Source organism: Hyperolius riggenbachi, chromosome 12 (genome assembly GCF_040937935.1).
Source record: "Hyperolius riggenbachi isolate aHypRig1 chromosome 12, aHypRig1.pri, whole genome shotgun sequence".
Lineage (NCBI taxonomy): Eukaryota > Metazoa > Chordata > Amphibia > Anura > Hyperoliidae > Hyperolius > Hyperolius riggenbachi.
Window position 1 is genome coordinate 76,653,303 of NC_090657.1, and position 18,539 is coordinate 76,671,841.

Consider the following 18,539-nt stretch of genomic DNA (forward strand, 5'->3'; position numbering starts at 1 on the left):
AATAAATAAAAACGATGATCCCCCATTTACTCAGTGCTGCCAAAGCTCTTACAGGTCAAACTCGAAAAATGTAATGAACTTTTTTTGCACAATATTCTATTTCAGTAATTCAACTTAACGAAAACCTGTAACAAACCCGCGGAAGGTAAATATTTACCGAGCCTGCGCAGTACTCGTCAGGGTTTGTCGAGCAAGTTTCAGGGGAGCCAGCGCTGGATTCCCCCAAGCTACAGAGGATGGGGAAGCCTCATTGGGACCCTGAGGCTTCCCCCTCCCGAGGTGAGCATCTTCCAGAGGGAGATTTTTTTGGTTACAGGTTTTCTTTAAGAAGGTGCAACTAATATATGGAATAGGAACCCTTAGCAAGCATTTTGGATGAATTAGCTGATTAGAGTCTGACACTTTGAGCCTAGAATATTGAACCTTTTAACAATATTCTATTGGTCAGGGATTTTAATTTTAGGGTTCTTACAAGCTGTAAGCCACAATCAACATTATAACAAATACAGGCTTGAAATATCTTGCCCTGCATGTAATGAGTTTAATTAATATATTAGCTCCACCTTTTAAGTGGGATTACTGAAATAAATGAACTTTTGCACGATATTATAATTTTTCGAGTTTCACTTGTATACCTGTCCACTGTGCTCAGTTTACCTAAGCAACGCCATGCTGTCTTTTTTTTTATTGGTTTTCTCAAAATTTTTATTTAAACCTAAAATGTCTCCATTTGAACTCTGCAACCTTCATGGTAACAGCACCACTCTGGCTACTCGTTTAAAGATCCCACTCCACCCCAACATTTTTCAAGGGAACCTGAAGTGAGAGGCATATGGAGGCTGCCATATTTGTTTCCTTTTGAACGATACCAGTTGCATGGCAGTCCTGATTAGGATTGCCTCTTTGGCTGCAGTAGTGTCTGAATCACATCCGATCTGCATGCTTGTTCAGGATGTATAGCTAACAGTATTAGAAACAGAGGATCAGCAGAACTGCCAGGCAGCAGGTATTGTTTAAAAGGAGATACATATGGCAGCCTCCATATCCCTCAGAAAAAAAAAAAAAAAAAAAAAAACACAAAAAAAAAAATCAAGACTATTTCAGCTACACCCGAAACACGCAAGCAGCTAATCTTGTCAGACTTCAGTTAGAAACATCTGATCCACAACAGATTCTATGACTAATGCTGCATACACACTTGAGATAAAAGTCTTTGGAAAAGGCAAGATCACAGACCAATTATACCCCATTCCATGTAGTATGAGAGCCATACCTACACAGTCTATTCTATGGAGCTGCACTCCCCATCAGATAAAATCTTTGCAAGATGCTGCACACAAAGATGCCCGTACACACTCAAAAGATCATTATCTGCAAAAGATCTCTTTCTGCAATAGATCCATTCCTGCAAAATGCATTCATAGTCTATGAGATCTGCAGATCATCATACACACCTTGTTTAACAGGCAATCATCTGCAGATCATCTGCAGATCAGATCCACCAGGATGGATTTTCAGATCTGCAGATGATTGCCAGATATGCAGATGAAGTCTGTTAAACAAGGTGTGTATGAGGATCTGCAGATCTCATAGACTATGAATGCATTTTGCAGGAATGGATCTATTGCAGAAAGAGATCTTTTGCAGATAATGATCTTTTGAATGTGTACAGCATCTTTGTGTGCAGCATCTTGCAAAGATTTTATCTGATGGGGAGTGCAGCTCCAATAGAATAGACTGTGTAGAGTATGGCTCTCATACTACATGGAAGGGGGTAAGATTGGTCTGTGATCTCGCCTTTTCCAAAGACTTTTATCTCAAGTGTGTATGCAGCATAAAGGTGGCCACACACACCAAACAATTAAAAGATCCCAATTTTTCACCAATTCTATAATTTCGATCGGCTATCCTGAAAAATCGAGAAGCTTTTGTTTTCGATCGAATTTCCCGGGTTTTTTATTTTTGGAGATTGGGCATGTTGGAAATTTCAGTCCAACTTTATTAAGAATTATATGGTGTGTGATGGATTGTCAATTACTCGATGTACAGTTTCAATCAATTTTCTCTGAGCTTTCAATCATTTTATTCCTGACTGGGGAAAAATTGAACATATACCTTATGTGTGTGTGTGTGTAACAATTCAAAAATCTGACCAGTCAGTCAGAAAAATGGATTGCTATTCTTGAATTGAACAGATATTTAAAAAAATGGTATGGTGTGTGGCCACCTTAAGACTATTAAGGTGGCCACACACACACACACACACACACAATACATTTTTTTCAATATCCGTTCAATTCAAGAATTGCAATAAAATGTTTGGACTGATTATAACATTTAAAAAAATCTGACCAATGTACCCACACACACCTATGTTCAAGTTTTTCCCCAATTATGATAAAAATGATTGGAAACTGAGAAAATTGCTTGGGTGTGTATATAGTAATAAATTGGCAATCTAAAAACACACCATACAATCTTTAGAAAAATTTAAGAAAAATTTTCAGCATTCCCAATCGATAAAAATAAAAAACTGGAAATCCGATCAGGTTTTTTTCAGTCGAATGAAAAAAGCTTGAGATTTTTTGGGGGGAGATCTGATCATATATTTTTTGAATTGCCGTAAAATTGGATCGTTTTATTGTTTTGTGTGTGTGTGTGTGGCCACCTTGAGAGACAGAGGATCAGCATGAAGGCCAGGCAAACTTTGACGGATCAATAGAAGGAAAAAAATAAGTCAGCCTCCATATTGCTCTCACCTCAGTTGTCCTTCAAATAAAAATCTTTTTCAACACCACTTATTTAGCAACAGCAGCATGAATTAAACAAGTGAAGCGATTTCTCAGCTCATTCCGCTGTAACACACTGATCTCATCTGTGACGCATTCGCTACAAACGCACACTTTACTGTGGCAGCACAGAGGAGTCGTCTCTCCCGCACAGCAGTTATCTGCAAGTACTGAGGAGACAGAAAAAAAAAATGTGCCAATAAAATGACTCAGATATAGTTTAGAGCGCGGAACAAGATTACTCACGTATAGATTGTGATACGCTCAAGAAGTATTGCTTTGTCACGTTGAAAAAATTCACTTCATAACGAGAAGAAACGAGCGCTGTCATGCCAACGCCCCGCTTCACAAATAAATCGTATAATCACAGACCAAGCTGTAGATTATAAACCAGGAAGTTTCGGCGGATTAGATAGTTTGCTAGCCACTCCAAATATATGGTAATGGTTTCACCTCAGATCTTGATTCATGTGGCCATACACTGGTCGATTCTTTCATCAATATCTGGCCAAATTAGTTTGCCTGGATGGCTAGACATCAATGCTGCAAAATGATTTCAAAATCAAATTTAGGCAAAATCAATCCTCTTGGTCGATCAAACCAGATGGAAGATTTTGCTCGAGCGGCAGCTGGTCATTAGATTTCGTGTCAAGTGGCAGTGAAGCTTACACTCATCTCTCCGCTGGTGCTTCTTCCCATGTCTTCCCTCCACTGTCTGGTTTGTTCACACTACAAGCGTCTGTCTTTTTTCAAGCGCAGGCAACTTTTAAAATGCCCACAAAACGCTTGTGCAATGAATCTTTATGAGAAGGTTCATATCAGCGCGGTTTGTGCACTGTGCGTTTAGCAAAGCGGTGCCTGTACCATTTTTGGGGCTATAACGGAAGGTATAGGAAGAGCGCTAAACGCTCACAAAACCGATTTATGCGGTGATTGCATTCACTTTTTTTTTTTTAGAATAAATACATTGTATTCTTTTCCAGGTCAAAGAGTTCACTTCCTGACTTGTGTCAGGGAAGTGAACTACAAAACCACTCTGGAAAAGCGCTTTTACCAGAAACGCAGGGCGCGAAGTGGAGCGCCGGGAGGGGAAAAAAAAAAAAACAGCACACAAAAACGCTTTGCGTTTTCATTTTTAGGTGTGGAATGAGGCCTCAAGCCCTCCTCCTCCTTTTTTATCTCCCCGGCACCTCTGTCACATGACAAACGCTAGAGGCCAAACGCTAGTGGTCAGGAAAGGTATGTGCCACAGTGCCCCTAGCGTGAGACCCCTAGCATTTGTCACAGGACACAGAGAGACATAGGAGGGAACAGACAGGAAGCAGATAATGGTTGCCACATCAAGCAGTGTATGGACAGCTTTACTAGAATAGCTAGTCCTGGAAATGCAGGAAAAGCCAGTTGGGGATAATTCCTCCTCATGCTACAGAAAAGAAAAATAATTCTTGCTGTGCCACTCCTGTATAAGGACCGGGGTCAGCAGCGCAAGCTGCGCAAGTAGGATTGTCAGCGGGCGCTAGAGGTGAGACAGCAGGCACAAGCAACGGGGGGGGGGGGGGGGGGGGGGGGGGGGGGGGTAGCCCTCCCTAGCTACCTATACTGGGAAAGAGCGGGCCCTTTTCTGGTTATCTATAGTGGTGGTGGATTGGGGGGGGGGGGGGGGGCATTCCTCTGGCTTTCTAGCCACCTATATTTTAATTGGCAAACAATGTAACCGCTTTACATTTACAAATACTAAAATGTTCAGACTGCCAGGGAGGTTAATATGCACTATTACAAATTATAGTCGGAGGGGTTGAAAATATAGCATAGCAACTGACCCATCTCCACCACAGGACAGCTCCCCTCCCCTCCCCCTTCCACAGGACAGCTCCCCTCCCCCTTCCACAGGACAGCTCCCCTCCCCCCTTCCACAGGACAGCTCCCCTCCCCCTTCCACAGGACAGCTCCCCTCCCCCTTCCACAGGACAGCTCCCCTCTCCCCTCCACAGGACAGCTACCCTCCCCCCTCCACAGGACAGCTACCCTCCCCCCTCCACAGGACAGCTACCCTCCCCCCCTCCACAGGACAGCTACCCCTCCCCTCCTCCCTCCACAGGACAGCTACCCTCCCCTCCTCCCTCCACAGGACAGCTACCCTCCCCTCCCACCTCCACAGGACACCTACCCTCCCCTCCCCCCTCCACAGGACAGCTACCCTCCCACCACTAGACAGCTACCCTCCCCTCCCCCCTCCACAGGACAGTTACCCTCCCCTCCTCCCACCACTAGACAGCTACCCTCCCCCTCCCCCCTCCACAGGACAGCTACCCTCCCCTCCCCCCTCCACAGGACAGCTACCCTCCCCTCCCCCCTCCACAGGACAGCTACCCTCCCCTCCCCCCTCCACAGGACAGCTACCCTCCCACCACTAGACAGCTACCCTCCCCTCCCCCCCTCCACAGGACAGCTACCCTCCCCCTCCCCCCTCCACAGGACAGTTACCCTCCCCTCCTCCCTCCACAGGACAGCTACCCTCCCCTCCTCCCTCCACAGGACAGCTACCCACCCACCACTTGACAGCTACCCTCCCACCACTCGACAGCTACCCCCCCCCCCTCCACAGGACAGCAACCCCCCCCCCACTCCACGGAATAGCTACCCCCCGAACCCCCCCAGAGGACAGCTACCCCCCCCCCCCCCCCCCCAGGACAGCTACCCTCCCCCCTTGCCCAATTTCTTTGCAAGGCTTCTGACAAATGCTGTGCCGGGAACTCTGATAGTTTCACTTCCTTTCTGTATTAATAGATTTAAATCAATTACATTAACACTCAAGAAAATCAATCCTTATTTCATTACATAAGCTTATTCAATCCGCATCCAGCAGCCCGGCCGATGTATATGGTAACAGAGAAACTGTAGCATGTGCCGGACGGACATGAGGCCGCTACTGATATCCTCTAAACGTCATCAGGGCCTCCGGGGGCCGCCACATTATCCTCTCATATCCTGCTTAGCGCTCTTCCAGAGAGCCCCGGCTGGAGCGCTCTGATGAATTTCCAGCTAGACAGACCCCCGGGAGACGGAGAGCAGCGATCCACTGCAGCGTGAGGGTCTTCCTGCTCTACTTGTCTGCCTGGGAGGGGGTTACACTGCACAGGCCTGAAGAGCAGATTACACAGATTGATGACACAGAAGCAAACTGTCATTTGACAAGAGTTATGCTGGGTACACACGTTGCGATTTCCCGCGCGATTTGCGGGATATGCAAAATCGACGGCTGTATCCATCAAAACACGATCGAACATGTTGGAAATAATCGAATCGATCCCATCGATCCTGCAAATCGCAACGTGTGTACCCAGCATAAGAGGGAGATCCGAGATACTGTACTTAAAGCGGATCCAAGTTGAAAACTAACTAGAACAAGTAACTTGTCTATAAATCTTATCTAAATTTTAGATAGATAGTTTACACAGCAAATCTAGCTGCAAACCGCTTTAATAAAAAATGATTATTTCTTCCTGTGATACAATGACAGCAGCCATGTTGTTTGTAACATTACACAGAGACAGGCTTATCTGTATCTTGAGCACTGAGTCTGTGAAAAAAAAAAACCTAATCCCCCCGCCTCCTCCCCTCTGAAATCAATGGCTAGTAACACCTCCTCCTCCTCCTGCCCAGACTGAGCTCCCATGAGCCCTTGCTACTGCCAAGGTTCTCTGAAAACCTGTGGGCGTGGTTTATTTAGTTTATAGGGAATTAGAGTATTAACACAAAAACAAAAAAAGTATTTGGCTTGATGAATGCCCTATAAACAATAGGAAAGGAACACCATTATGCAATGAGTAAAAGTTCACCTCAGATCCACTTTAAAAAAGGACCTCTGTCACGAGAATATTGAAATTTTAAATACATGTAAACATATACAAATAAGAAGTACGTTTCTTCCAGAGTAAAAATTAGCCATAAATTACTTTTCTCCTATTTTGCTGTCACTTACAGTAAGCAGTAGAAATCTGACATTACAGACAGATTTTGGACTAGCCCATCTTCTCATGAGATAAATGAACATGGCGACCCAAAGAAAGAGAAATCCATTCCATCCAACAATCCACTTTGATGATTGTTTGTCACCAAATCAGGTTGGAGGTTTCTTTTCAACCAAACCAAATCTGTAACTATTATATAGACTTTTTTTTTTTTTTTAACAATAATTAACAGGTTCCCCATTGACTCCTACACACCCCATTGGCTCATACACAAGTGCAACTTTTCCACCAAACTATTGTCTGAACTGGTCTGTTGGACGATAGGTTGGGCGTGAGAACACGTAGCAAATGACTAGACGAGCGACTGATAAGAGGCGGTTTGCCCGATTAACTGACCAACTGTTGTGCAGGTTGGCCACATGTGTACTAGTCGTTTGAACGGCTTTTTTTAATGCAGAGATGGTGTGCGTGTGACGTATTTAAATGAGTTGGTTGTTTAGTTGGTCAGCGTGTATGTAATGGTCGTCCAAACATCAATTCATGCGGTTCGTCATATTGGATGGTTGTTCATGTATTGTAAGTTGTATGTGTGTACATACCCTAAGGGCTTGTTCACACTATGAGCATTTTCTAAAGCCCTTTTGCAATGATTTCCTATTTTCCAAGCGTGTTTGGTCAATGGAAGTTATAGGGAAATCTCAAACCGCTTAAAGAAAAAAAAAATTGCTTTTAATTGCGATTTGCCAAACACTTTTAAGAATAAATACACTATATTTATTGATTTCCGAGTCAAAGAGATCTGACGTCAGGAAGTGAAAATCTTAAATCGCTCAGCAAAGGCACTTAGAAAAGCACTTTTCTAAGCACAAAGCGCAGGAAAAAGTGCTCTATAAATTGCTCAGCGTTTGCAATACCGCTGGCGATTTAGAATGTGTACAAGGCCTTAATCAAATAAAAATATCATCTGAATCTTGCTGTTGATTGGTCCAAATTCAATCTGCATTCAAGTTTCTAGCCAAACTAGTGTCAACTTGGAAAAACTTGCTGTTCATGGATATTACTAGAGCTGATGAGAAATTGACTGTAGCCATGTGGCCAATAGGCAGCAAGTGCAGAGGGCAGCAAAGCCCTGCTGTTAGGAAAACATCAGGGTATTTAAAACTACTATATTTTATAAAAAGTTTAATCACCAAGTCTTTTTATTTTGTTTTAACTTTAGAGAAAGAGAAAGGGTAGAAATCGATGACCATATTCTAGGGATAACAGCTCATCCTTATGGACTGTATCACTTTACTGTCTCATCTGCAGGTAAGAGAATCTGCAGCAGAAAAATCAATAGGCTGCAGTCAGGGCATCCCACAGGGATATAGCCAAGGGCACAAGCTGCGAGCCACAGAAGAGCTGGAAATATACAGAAAGCCACACACAGCGGCCATCGATTACAATGCATCTGCTGATCTAGGCCCTGATTGAGCCGCAGTACACGGGGCTGCAAGCACTTCCTTGCCAGATACTCGCTAGAATCCCCCCCAGTCAGCTGCACACCGCAGGCATCTGGCAGTGAAGGGGTCGGTGACGTTTGGGAAACAGACAGCAGGGACATGGGAGGGGTAGCTGGCGGCACAAAGGCTCCCTGTTACTAAAAGGGGACACAGGAGCCTGTGTACCACTCGCTGCCAGAGTGGCGGGCAGCTCGGAGGGGTGTACATCATTACAGGTTATTCTACACATGGCTGGAGACTCCGATCTGTTTATCAAACATATACTGGACACGGCTGGTGAGAAAAGCAATCCCAGAAATACACAAAGAACAGAGCTGAACAATCCCAGAAGCCAGGTAGCCAAGGCTCCTTAAAGGACAACTGAAGTGAGAGAGATATGGAGGCTGCCATATTTATTTCTTTTAAAACAACACCAGTTGTCTGGCAGCCCTGCTGATCAGTTTGGCTTCAGTAGTGTCTGAATCACACCCAGCCCCGGATTTACATGACAGAAGCCTATAGGCACAGACATCCTGGCACCTTAGACTTCACCCTCCATGAACCTACAAACACCCAACAAACTGCACCACAAGGCATACATATGAGATTGCCGCCGGCCGCGTTAAATACTATTCCCCATCTAGGTCCACGTGGATAGTGGGGATTAATTTAATTCGGCTTCCAGCTATTGCTAGGAAGAAGAATTACAGTGTTTTAAAAGGAACTTCAGCTCTGTCTTCTGACGGTGCCGAAGTTACTGACTTTGCGCTGCTATAGCCGTAATTCCTATTACGGCCTATGGTGGCGCCTGCTGCGCCCAAATCTCCGTTGCTGTAATTACAGCGCTCGCACCACAAGTGTGCTGGCTAGCCCAACTGTCACTTCTCTCTTACTTCCCCAGTCTGTCACAGCTACAGGTGTCCCTTAACAATAGGTAATCAGAGGTACCCTCAGTATTAAGTAACTAGTGGCACTAGAGAAGGAAATTGAGCCGCCTTTCCACCATCAGGCGCCTGTAGGCACGTGCCTACAGTGCCTTATGGTAAATCCGGCCCTGATCCCACCTGCAAACAAGCATGCAGCAAATCCAGTCAGAAATATCAGATCTGCATGGCCTTTCAGCATCTAAAGCTAAAAGTAATAGAGGCAGGGGATAGGCAGGACAGCCAGGCAATTTGCATTGTTCACTTTTTTTTTTTTTAATACCTGCCCCCCCTACTCACCACTGCCCTGAAGTGTCTGCCTGCACACTCCTCCCTCTAATTATGAGTGCAGTCCACCCCCAGGACTTATATCAGCTGTAACAAAGAAATGTTTTTCTTTAATGATTATTATGCTGTTGCTTATCTTTTAGAGCAGAAAGGAAGTTCTGAGTGCAGGCCCACTTTAAAGCGGGACTGTCACCATATAAATCAGATTTCAACAACAACTGGTCTGAGTGTATTAAGTGATAAAGATGCTAATCCTGCATTCAAAACTTTTTCTGCTGTTATGGTTTGGAGTTATCACATACCTTAGGTGCACTGGTCAGGGAGGAAATTATGTCAGGAGGTCAAAGGTAACCAAGATGGAAACTGCCTAGAATAGGATTCTCTGCTTTTCCTTTATAAAATTCACAGGAATCATAATGTGGACAGTGCAATACATCTGTTATGTAAGTAGAACTAGTCTTTATCTACTTAAATATGTGTTTTTATTTTTAGGTTAGCATGGGTGTCGCTTGTTCTTTAATGTACTTACATGCCTGCCTTTTTGAAAGTTTCCACTGTAACTGTGGACACATTTGGCACAACTGTGTATAGCACTAAGTAAGATGACAGCACTATATAAACAGTAACAGCAAATGTACTTTTGTTGTAAATAATACATGAAATTGGCTTGTGCAAATAGATGCAGAACAGAGAGGTACCTATAGATACATGCCCATACAATGCATGCACTGTATGTGACTGCACAAGGCCATGTCTAAATACATCCATGGGGAGGATGACACTGCTCACATGTGCCTGGGGCCAGGGTATCGGGTTCTGTTACGGGGGCCCCCCATGAGTTCCAGTTACACCTTTTACAAGCACGGCTTTTTCTGCCTTCATAAATAGGTAGAATGGTCAGGTGACCACCCCACACGTCTATACTTCAGAGCGAAGCATGATGTATATGCATGTGTGTGCAGCCTGAGTGGGGATGTGCCAAGTACACAACCATCATGCTCTATACATACATTGTATGATGAAGCAAATGGCAGTGGCCAAGGCTAAGCAATGTTATATAGTAGAACATAATAAATAATTCAGGATCCTCATTTTACCTCCTCATCAGAAACCCTTCTTTTAATTATATATTGCTGTACATTGAGAAACACACACACATTCCCTACAGGGTTTACTTGTTGTTTACTATACTTTCGCTGCATAACTACCGTAGATAAACCGTGACGTTTTGATGGAATTATGCATGACGTGTATAGTGTCTACAGGTGGTCTTCCAATCCCCTACTGGGTTCTTCCCTTGTTTCTAAATATTGCAATGCCCTGCAATTATTGTATCCCTGGTTTAACTACAAGAACAAAAAAGGAGGGGGGTGGGGGCAGGGTTGGAAGACCTGGAGGTCACTGAGAAGGCGTCTATGTGACCCAATGAGCCCGATAGCGCAAAAACACACAAGCATAAACATAGATATTACACATCAACTAAAGTTTGCATGCATCCCTATGTAACTATAGGTTTCTCCTGGGTCTTTGTGAGCAGGGGAGAGAGTGAGATAGAGAGATAGGGAGGGGGTGTGGCTACACTCCCTCTCCATAAGATAATCCTCACTTTGTAGCTAGCAGCAGCTTCCTTTTGGTCTGAATTGTATCTTGTAAACTGTATTTCATGTTTATGCATAAAAAAAATAAAAAAAAATAAAACACACCACACCTCTTTTGAAACAAATACCGTATATTCCGGCGTATAAGACGACCCCCCAACTTTTCCAGTTACAATATAGAGTTTGGGATATACTCGCCATATAAGACTACCCCTCTTCCAACGCACACCAAATAAAAAAAAAATCATATACTGGTGCTGTGTATGAACAGATTCTGGTGCTGTACTGTATGTGGTACCCAATATATAACAGTATATAGTCAATTGACTTGTTGCATTGGTCAGCTCTCCTTATCTACATGTTTATCAGAGCGGTATGGAAGAATAGATTGCGCTCTCTCTGCGGGGAGATCTGAGAGGTGGTAACAGGATAGGGCGTATCACCCGGCATCAATGACACCCGGCGTATAAGACGACCCCCAACTTTTCAGAAGATTTTCAAGGGTTAAAAAGTAGTCTTATACGCAGGAATATACAGTAAATAGAAACTTACTTTTTTAATCTAACACCTCCCTTATTTGATATATTTTCTTGTTTAACAACCATTACGATATTTGATGACTGATTTATTTTGATACCACTTTTGTATACAGTACTTCAACTTTACATCAAAGTTGGCATGCCAAGTGAAAAAAAATAATAATATATAATCTACAGCGATTCACCTTGCTAGTAGTGATGATGCTGGCATCTCTGAGAAATTTATGAAAGTAAATCTGGGCGAGGTATGATTTTACAATGAGCAAACATTGATTACATAATTACATTTAATATGACAAGATGAAAAAAAGGCCATTTTATTAATCAAGTTATTCTGTAAAGCTCCTCTTTAGGACATCATACACCATCAGATGTGGCCTTGTTTTTGGGTAAACGATCGATATGTAACTGAAACCAACTAAATGATTTCTGCCATGCCCCCTCCGATACTACAGGGGTCAGCAAACGTTTGAGCAATGTTGATCTTACCGCTGTTCATTCCGTACTACTGGATATGGTACAGAGCAAACCTCTATCACACTTTTCTACCGCCCACGTCTCCCCTAAATCAAATATTAAAAATCTGGAGGGTTTGGGTTTTTGTTTGTTTTTTTAGGAATAGATTTTCATTACGTTCAATGCCTTTAGCCAATCTTGTGGTGGGATCTCAACACTAAAGGTGGCCATACACTGGTCGATTTGCCATCAGATTCGACCAACAGATAGATCCCTCTCTGATCGAATCTGATCAGAGAGGGATCGTATGGCCACCTTTACTGCAAACAGATTGTGAATGGATTTCAGCCTGAAACCGATCACAATCTGTTGAGCTGCCACTGCTGCCCTGCACCCCCCCCCCCCTGCATACATTACATGTTCCGTCCGGCCCGAGTCCCCTGGTCCCCGCTGTCTTCTCCGTTCCGGGCTCCACACCGTTCCTGCAACTACTGAACTTCCTGTCCAGGGGAAGTTTAAACAGTAGAGAGCGCTCTACTGTTTGAACTTCCTGCCGGGACAGGAAGTTCCGTGTAGCTGCAGCCGGTCTGGAACCCAGCGCGGAAAGAAGACAGCGGGGACCAGGGGACTCGCGCCGTCCGGAACAGGTAATGTATACCCGCTGTATTGCATCGGTCGTCGGGCATTCGAACGCCCCCTATCGACGTACTGCCAACCCGCCGGCGATCGAGAAAAATCTTCCGCACGGACGGATCGACGGCACTGTGATCGAATCGGCCGTATATCGGCGGGAAAATCGTTAGGTGTATGGGCCCCTTAAGGCTGCTTTCATAGTGGGACGTTACAGGCGCACGTTAGAACAGCCTGTAACACAGCCCAACTCACAGTGATGAAAAATCAATGGGCTGTTCACAGTGCCCACGTTGCGTTACAGTGTAACGCTGGATGTTCAAAGAAAGTGCAGCATGCTGTGCGTTATATGTGATTTTAGCTGCGTTAGACTGTTTGCACATGCTCAGTAAGGGGAGAGTCCGCTATTGTTCCTAGCCACATGGCTAATTAATATTCACTGCACTGTAGTGTTGTCCAGATCATGAACGATTCAGATTTTTGATCCGGATCTTTTTTGTGAGTCGAATCATCCGGATCATCACAATGAAGGATTCGGTTCACAGTGGATGTCTGGAAGAAACAGGAACTGCAGCTTCTGTGCACAAGCACAATCTTCCTGCTGCATCTCTCCCTTCCCCATTAGCACCCTCAATGTGCATTCATTCTCCTGCACCTCCTACTCTGCTGCACCCCTGCTTCCTGCTTCCCTAGTAAAATAATTCAAAGATTCGGTTCAAAGATCCAGATCTTTTCAATGATCCGATTCGAATCATCCGAATCATTGAAAAGATCCGGACTTCCCAGGATAGCACCAAGAGCCTCATAACGTGGCTCAATCTGACGTCCAACTTCAACACCACCATGCATTGCATTAGGGGCACGTTATGCGACCCGTCCCCTAAAACGCAACGTCTTGGTGTGAAAGAGGCCTAACTGTTCCTTGAGTTCAGGTACATTTTAAAGCAGACATTCAAATCAATAGGACACCACTGGCATCTTGAAATAACAGCATGGTGTTACAGTATCTTTCTACAGTTTATTTGAAGAGTCACCTAACTTTGGGTGAGGGTGAAGTCATGGGAGGACCGCTGGGAACCAATGAAGAGCGTTTGTGACCCCCGGGTATGAAGAATGAGAGTAGTGTGCGAAGTTTAACACACACCGCCAACAAGTGTAACCAACACAGGAATGTGTCTATTTCCTAAACAGCCAGAGCCCAACGGGCTTGTTGGCTAAACAGAACTGTGTTGTTAGAAGGCAGACACAGGGATAATGTGCCATTCATTCAATGATACCTGTGTGCCTGGATTATGCTGGAATGTTACACATAGGTAATGCTGCATACAGATGCTCAGAGACAGCCTACTCAAGGATTTGTTACCCTTCTTTTATAGTGCAGGTCTTGATTTTATAACTGAATTTTTGTGCTGCTTCCAGTCCTGGTGATACTCGGAGCTCTGCTGAGCTAAACTTCCTCTCCAGCCTGCTAAGCTTCCTGTCTCGGTGATACCCGGGGCTCTGGCGAGCTGAACTTCCTGTCCTAGTGACACCCAGGGCTCTGGCGAGCTTAACTTCCTGTTCCAGGGACACCCTGGGCTCTGGTGAGCTTAACTTCCTGTCCCGGTGACATCCGGGCTCTTGCAAGCTTAACTTCCTGTCCCGGTGACACCCAGAGATCTGCAGAGTTGAACTTCAGTTTGGTGGCGGCAGCAAGGTTGCTTATGGGCTGATCAGTGGCTCCAAATAAGAACTGCCAATGTTTTGTTTTACAAAGGGTAACTTAATATTAGTACATATAAGGAGGGACTGTAGTGAAAAAATGCTTTGAGTAAAATTGTTCATTTTTTTATTTTATTTTATTTTACAATATTTATTCACTAGTAGACCCAAGCCTGTTACTATAACGGGCTCTAGGTCTGTGTCGCAACCCCCCTCCCCTTCCGCAACCACCGCCACATAGCGCGCATGCGTGCGCCCACCCTGTCCTAACGGCTGTCCGTGCTGCACATACACAGTAGCGCAAACGCACGGACACAGGGACAGAGGATGCAGCAACACTTGAGTATTATTATATAGGATAAAATTAGAGTTTGCTCATTATAAAGTCTTTTCTTCTCCCCGATTTACATTGTGAAATGTATCACAGGTGGCAACATCTTTAGTCCTGTCAGGTGATCTCTGCGGAATGTTTGTTTTTTACTCAGAGCTTCGAAGCCAGTGGAGGCACACTGCACATACTGTCATATGGGTTTGATGCATCAATTAGCACTACATCTACCATGCACGCACAGCGCTGGTTACTATGAGCATGCGCACAGAGCATGCGGCCCTGTGTATGTAGCGTGCACTACTAACTGCCGCGCAACATGCTCCTAGCGCAACTGCTGTACTTCATTAGCTCGAAATGGCCATACAAGTACCGCGTCCGCACGAGTGCATCAAGCTGCAGTTAGAAGCGCACACTACAAACACAGGGCCGCGTGCTAATAGTAACCACCGTGGTGCGTGCAGGGTAGATGTAGTGCTGATTGATGCATCAAGCCATAGAGAGAGCAGGAGGAAGAAGCGGATGGAGGATGCCCTGTGTCCAGAGAGAAAGCGAGCAGCCAAAAGGAAAAAAAAAAAAAAAAAATAATAATATAAATTATATATATATATATATATATATATATAGATATATATATATAGATATATATATATATATATATATATATATATATATATATATATATATATATATATATATATATATATATATATATATATATATATATATATATATATATATATATATATATATATATATCTATATATCTATATATACATATCTATCTGCCACAAAACTTTTTCTATTCCATACTGTTATAGGCACTGAAGATGTGTTTAGGATGGATGTGTGTAAAGATGGCAGACTGATGGCCGGAACCCATCATGAGTGATAATTTCAGCTGTAAACAGATTCATTTCTTAAAGGACAACTGTAATGAGAGGTATATGGAGGCTGCCATATTTATTTCCTTTTAGACAATTCCAGTTGCCTGGCTCTCCTACTTTTAGTCATAGACCCTGAAAAAGCATGCAGCAAATTAGGGGTTTCTGACATTGTCAGATCTGACAAGATTAGCTGCATGCTTTTTTCTGGTGTGATTCAGACACTACGGCAGCCAAACAGATCAGCAGGGCAGCCAGGCAACTGGTTTTACAGCCTATCTTGACAAGTATACTCGTCCAGATAGGCGCCTCTCAGTTTAACTGGAGGCATATCCACGTCCATTGTTTAAGCGGCCGGTGCGCACGCTACCGCCGCTCAAACTTGGTGGCATTTCCATATCGGCGATTGGGGAAGGGAAGCAAGGCTTCCCTGAACCAATCACAGTGCCTGTAATAAATGGACATGACCCCAATCAGGGTCCACAATTATTCATAATAAAGTACGTAAAGTGAAACAAAAAAAATGTAAATTATCGCCATCTAGTGGCTAAAAGTTAAATTAAAACACACCACACTTTAATAAGAAATTATATCATTAATCACTTCCAAAGCCCCCACCCCAGTTACCAAGTAAACAGATGAAAAAAAAATAAAAAATCCATAAATAATTGCCTTAGGGACGTAGTTTTTTATTATTATTATTATTATTATTATGTATGTCATTAGGGAATATTACTGTTTTACAATTGACGGGACAGAAAAAATACACTTGTATTTCCAAATAATATATTGGCGCCATACATTGTACTAGGAACATAATTTAAATGTTGTGATAGCCGGGACTAATGGGCAAATAAAATGGGTGGGTTTTATTTATAGTAGCATTGCTTATTTTAAAACTACAGGGGATGGAATTTGAGAAATAGTGTATTTTTTCTTTTGTGTATTTGCTTATAAAATGCGTAGACAAAGTAATTACTGAAAACAAGTATTGCGCACAAAAGGCTTAATTTGTGGCGAAATAAAAACAAGATATAGATCATTTAGGTTTGATTAGTAGAAATAAAGTTATTGGCGAATGAATGGGAGCAGGGGAAAATTGCTTCCGTCCTCGAGGTGAAAACACCTGTAGGCTGAACCGGTTAAGAGGAAATAAATATGGCAGCCTCCATATCCTTCTCACTTCAGTTGTACTTTAATGTAAAGTCAGTAGACCTTCAACTGGGCTTCTGTCTAGGATGTTGTTATTTTGAATCTGTTTATTGAGAGGCCTAAACTAAACCTTAAAGCTAAGAGGAAGAAGAAAAAAAAAAAAATAATAATATATAAACACACACCACACACATACAATGAAGACAGGAAGTCATGCATGCAGCATGTGGTAAACCATAAAGTGGGATATAAACTGAACAGCCTAACAACCATTTACCTAGTAACACAATGCCCAATCCTGCACACGAACGCTGCAAGTGACTGCAAAGCATCCTACTGCTGGGCACAAAGAAGACAAATCCATCACTTCTATCAGTTATGTGTTTTCTATGTTTGTACACCTAACAAATACAAAAATCTTTAATATTCAATATTAAAGAGGGAACCTGTAACAAAAAAAATCTCCCTCTGGGAGATACTTACCTCGGGAGGGGGAAGCCTCAGGGTTCCAATGAGGCTTCCCCGTCCTCTGTAGCCTGGGGGAATCCAAGGCTGGCTCCCCCAAAACTTCCTCGACGAAGCCTAACAATCACTGCACAGGCACGGCAATATTTACCTACTGCGATCCAGCGCAAGCGCAGTAGCGGCTCTTCGTTTGGGCTAAGGAGAAAACAGCCGAGCCTGACCGATCCGCTCTACTACGCAGGAGCATATGACTCGCACCTGTGCAGTAGAGTGCATAGGATTGGGCTCAGCCATTTCTGCCTTAGCCTTAACTAAGAGCTGCTACTGCACCTGCGCTGGATTGCGGTAGGTAAACGTTTACCTTGCCGCGGTTCGGGGGAGGGGGTCACAGTGCTGGATTTCCGGGGGGGGGGGGGGGGGGGGGGGGAGGGGGGGGAGCCTTTTTAGGATGCAGAAGCTTCCCCCTCCTGAGGTAAGTATGGGGGGGGAGGGGTTTGTTACAAGTTTTATTTCAAAACAAACAAAAAACAAAGGGTAACATTTTTCTGGGGTTCCATCTGCTGGTTTGAGCGGAGAGTTCAAATCCAAGAAAGTATTATTTACGCAGAGAACAGCAGGGCAGATTTATCAAAGCAATGTTTTTTTTTCTTCCTATAGCCTACCAAAGATGAGCTTGCCTAAAGATGTTATACTTGCACGTCCTTATGGGGCTGGTGAGTACCTCCCCGTTTAGCCGCGGTAATAAGCTCAGTGACGTCAGCCAGGGCCTACTGTGCATGCACGGAAGACCCAGACTGGACGCAACTGAGCTTACTACCGGGGCTGAACGGCTGAACGCAGGAGAACGGGGAAGGACTCACTTGTGCTTATGGGGCGGGAGGAATCCCCGGGAGAGTATAAAATCTTTAGGTAAGCTCGTCTCTGGTTTCCTTTCATCACAGTTCATCACTTCTAAAACTCATGCAAAAGTCAGCTTGTAAGGTATTTGTTTTATTCTCTACGTGAATGAATGAATGAATGAATGAATGAATGAATGAATGATAAGGACCTGAGAGGGATAAGGAAGCTGCCACACTTACTTCCTTTTAAACAATACCAGTTGCCTGGCATTATGCTGATCCTTCATGCACCTGAAACAAGCATACAGTACATGCAGTCAAACATCAGTACTGCATGCCTGTTCAGGGTCTATGGCTAAAAGTATTAGAGGCAGAGGGGAAACTCTGCAGATTCAGGCTGCTTTCACAGTGGGACGTTACAGGCGCACGTTAGAGCAGCCTGTAACGCACAGCAATGAAAAATCAATGGGCTTGTTCACAGTGCCCACGTTGCGT

The 18,539-nt window shown here is 43.8% G+C and overlaps 1 protein-coding gene across 2 annotated transcripts in view; it reads right to left on the minus strand.

Annotated features, from left to right (window-relative positions):
- Positions 1 to 18,539, minus strand: part of PLCG1 (phospholipase C gamma 1) — a 158,121-nt gene that overhangs the window by 120,968 nt on the left and 18,614 nt on the right. The window contains exon 1 of one of the 2 annotated variants that reach the window (XM_068263882.1): positions 7,016 to 7,123. The exons of the other annotated variant lie outside the window; for it this stretch is intronic. Within the exon in view, the coding sequence (XP_068119983.1) occupies positions 7,016 to 7,028 (13 nt within the window). The 5' untranslated portion in view covers positions 7,029 to 7,123. Of the gene's footprint in view, positions 1 to 7,015; positions 7,124 to 18,539 lie in introns of those variants that run through there. 2 annotated transcript variants of the gene reach the window in all.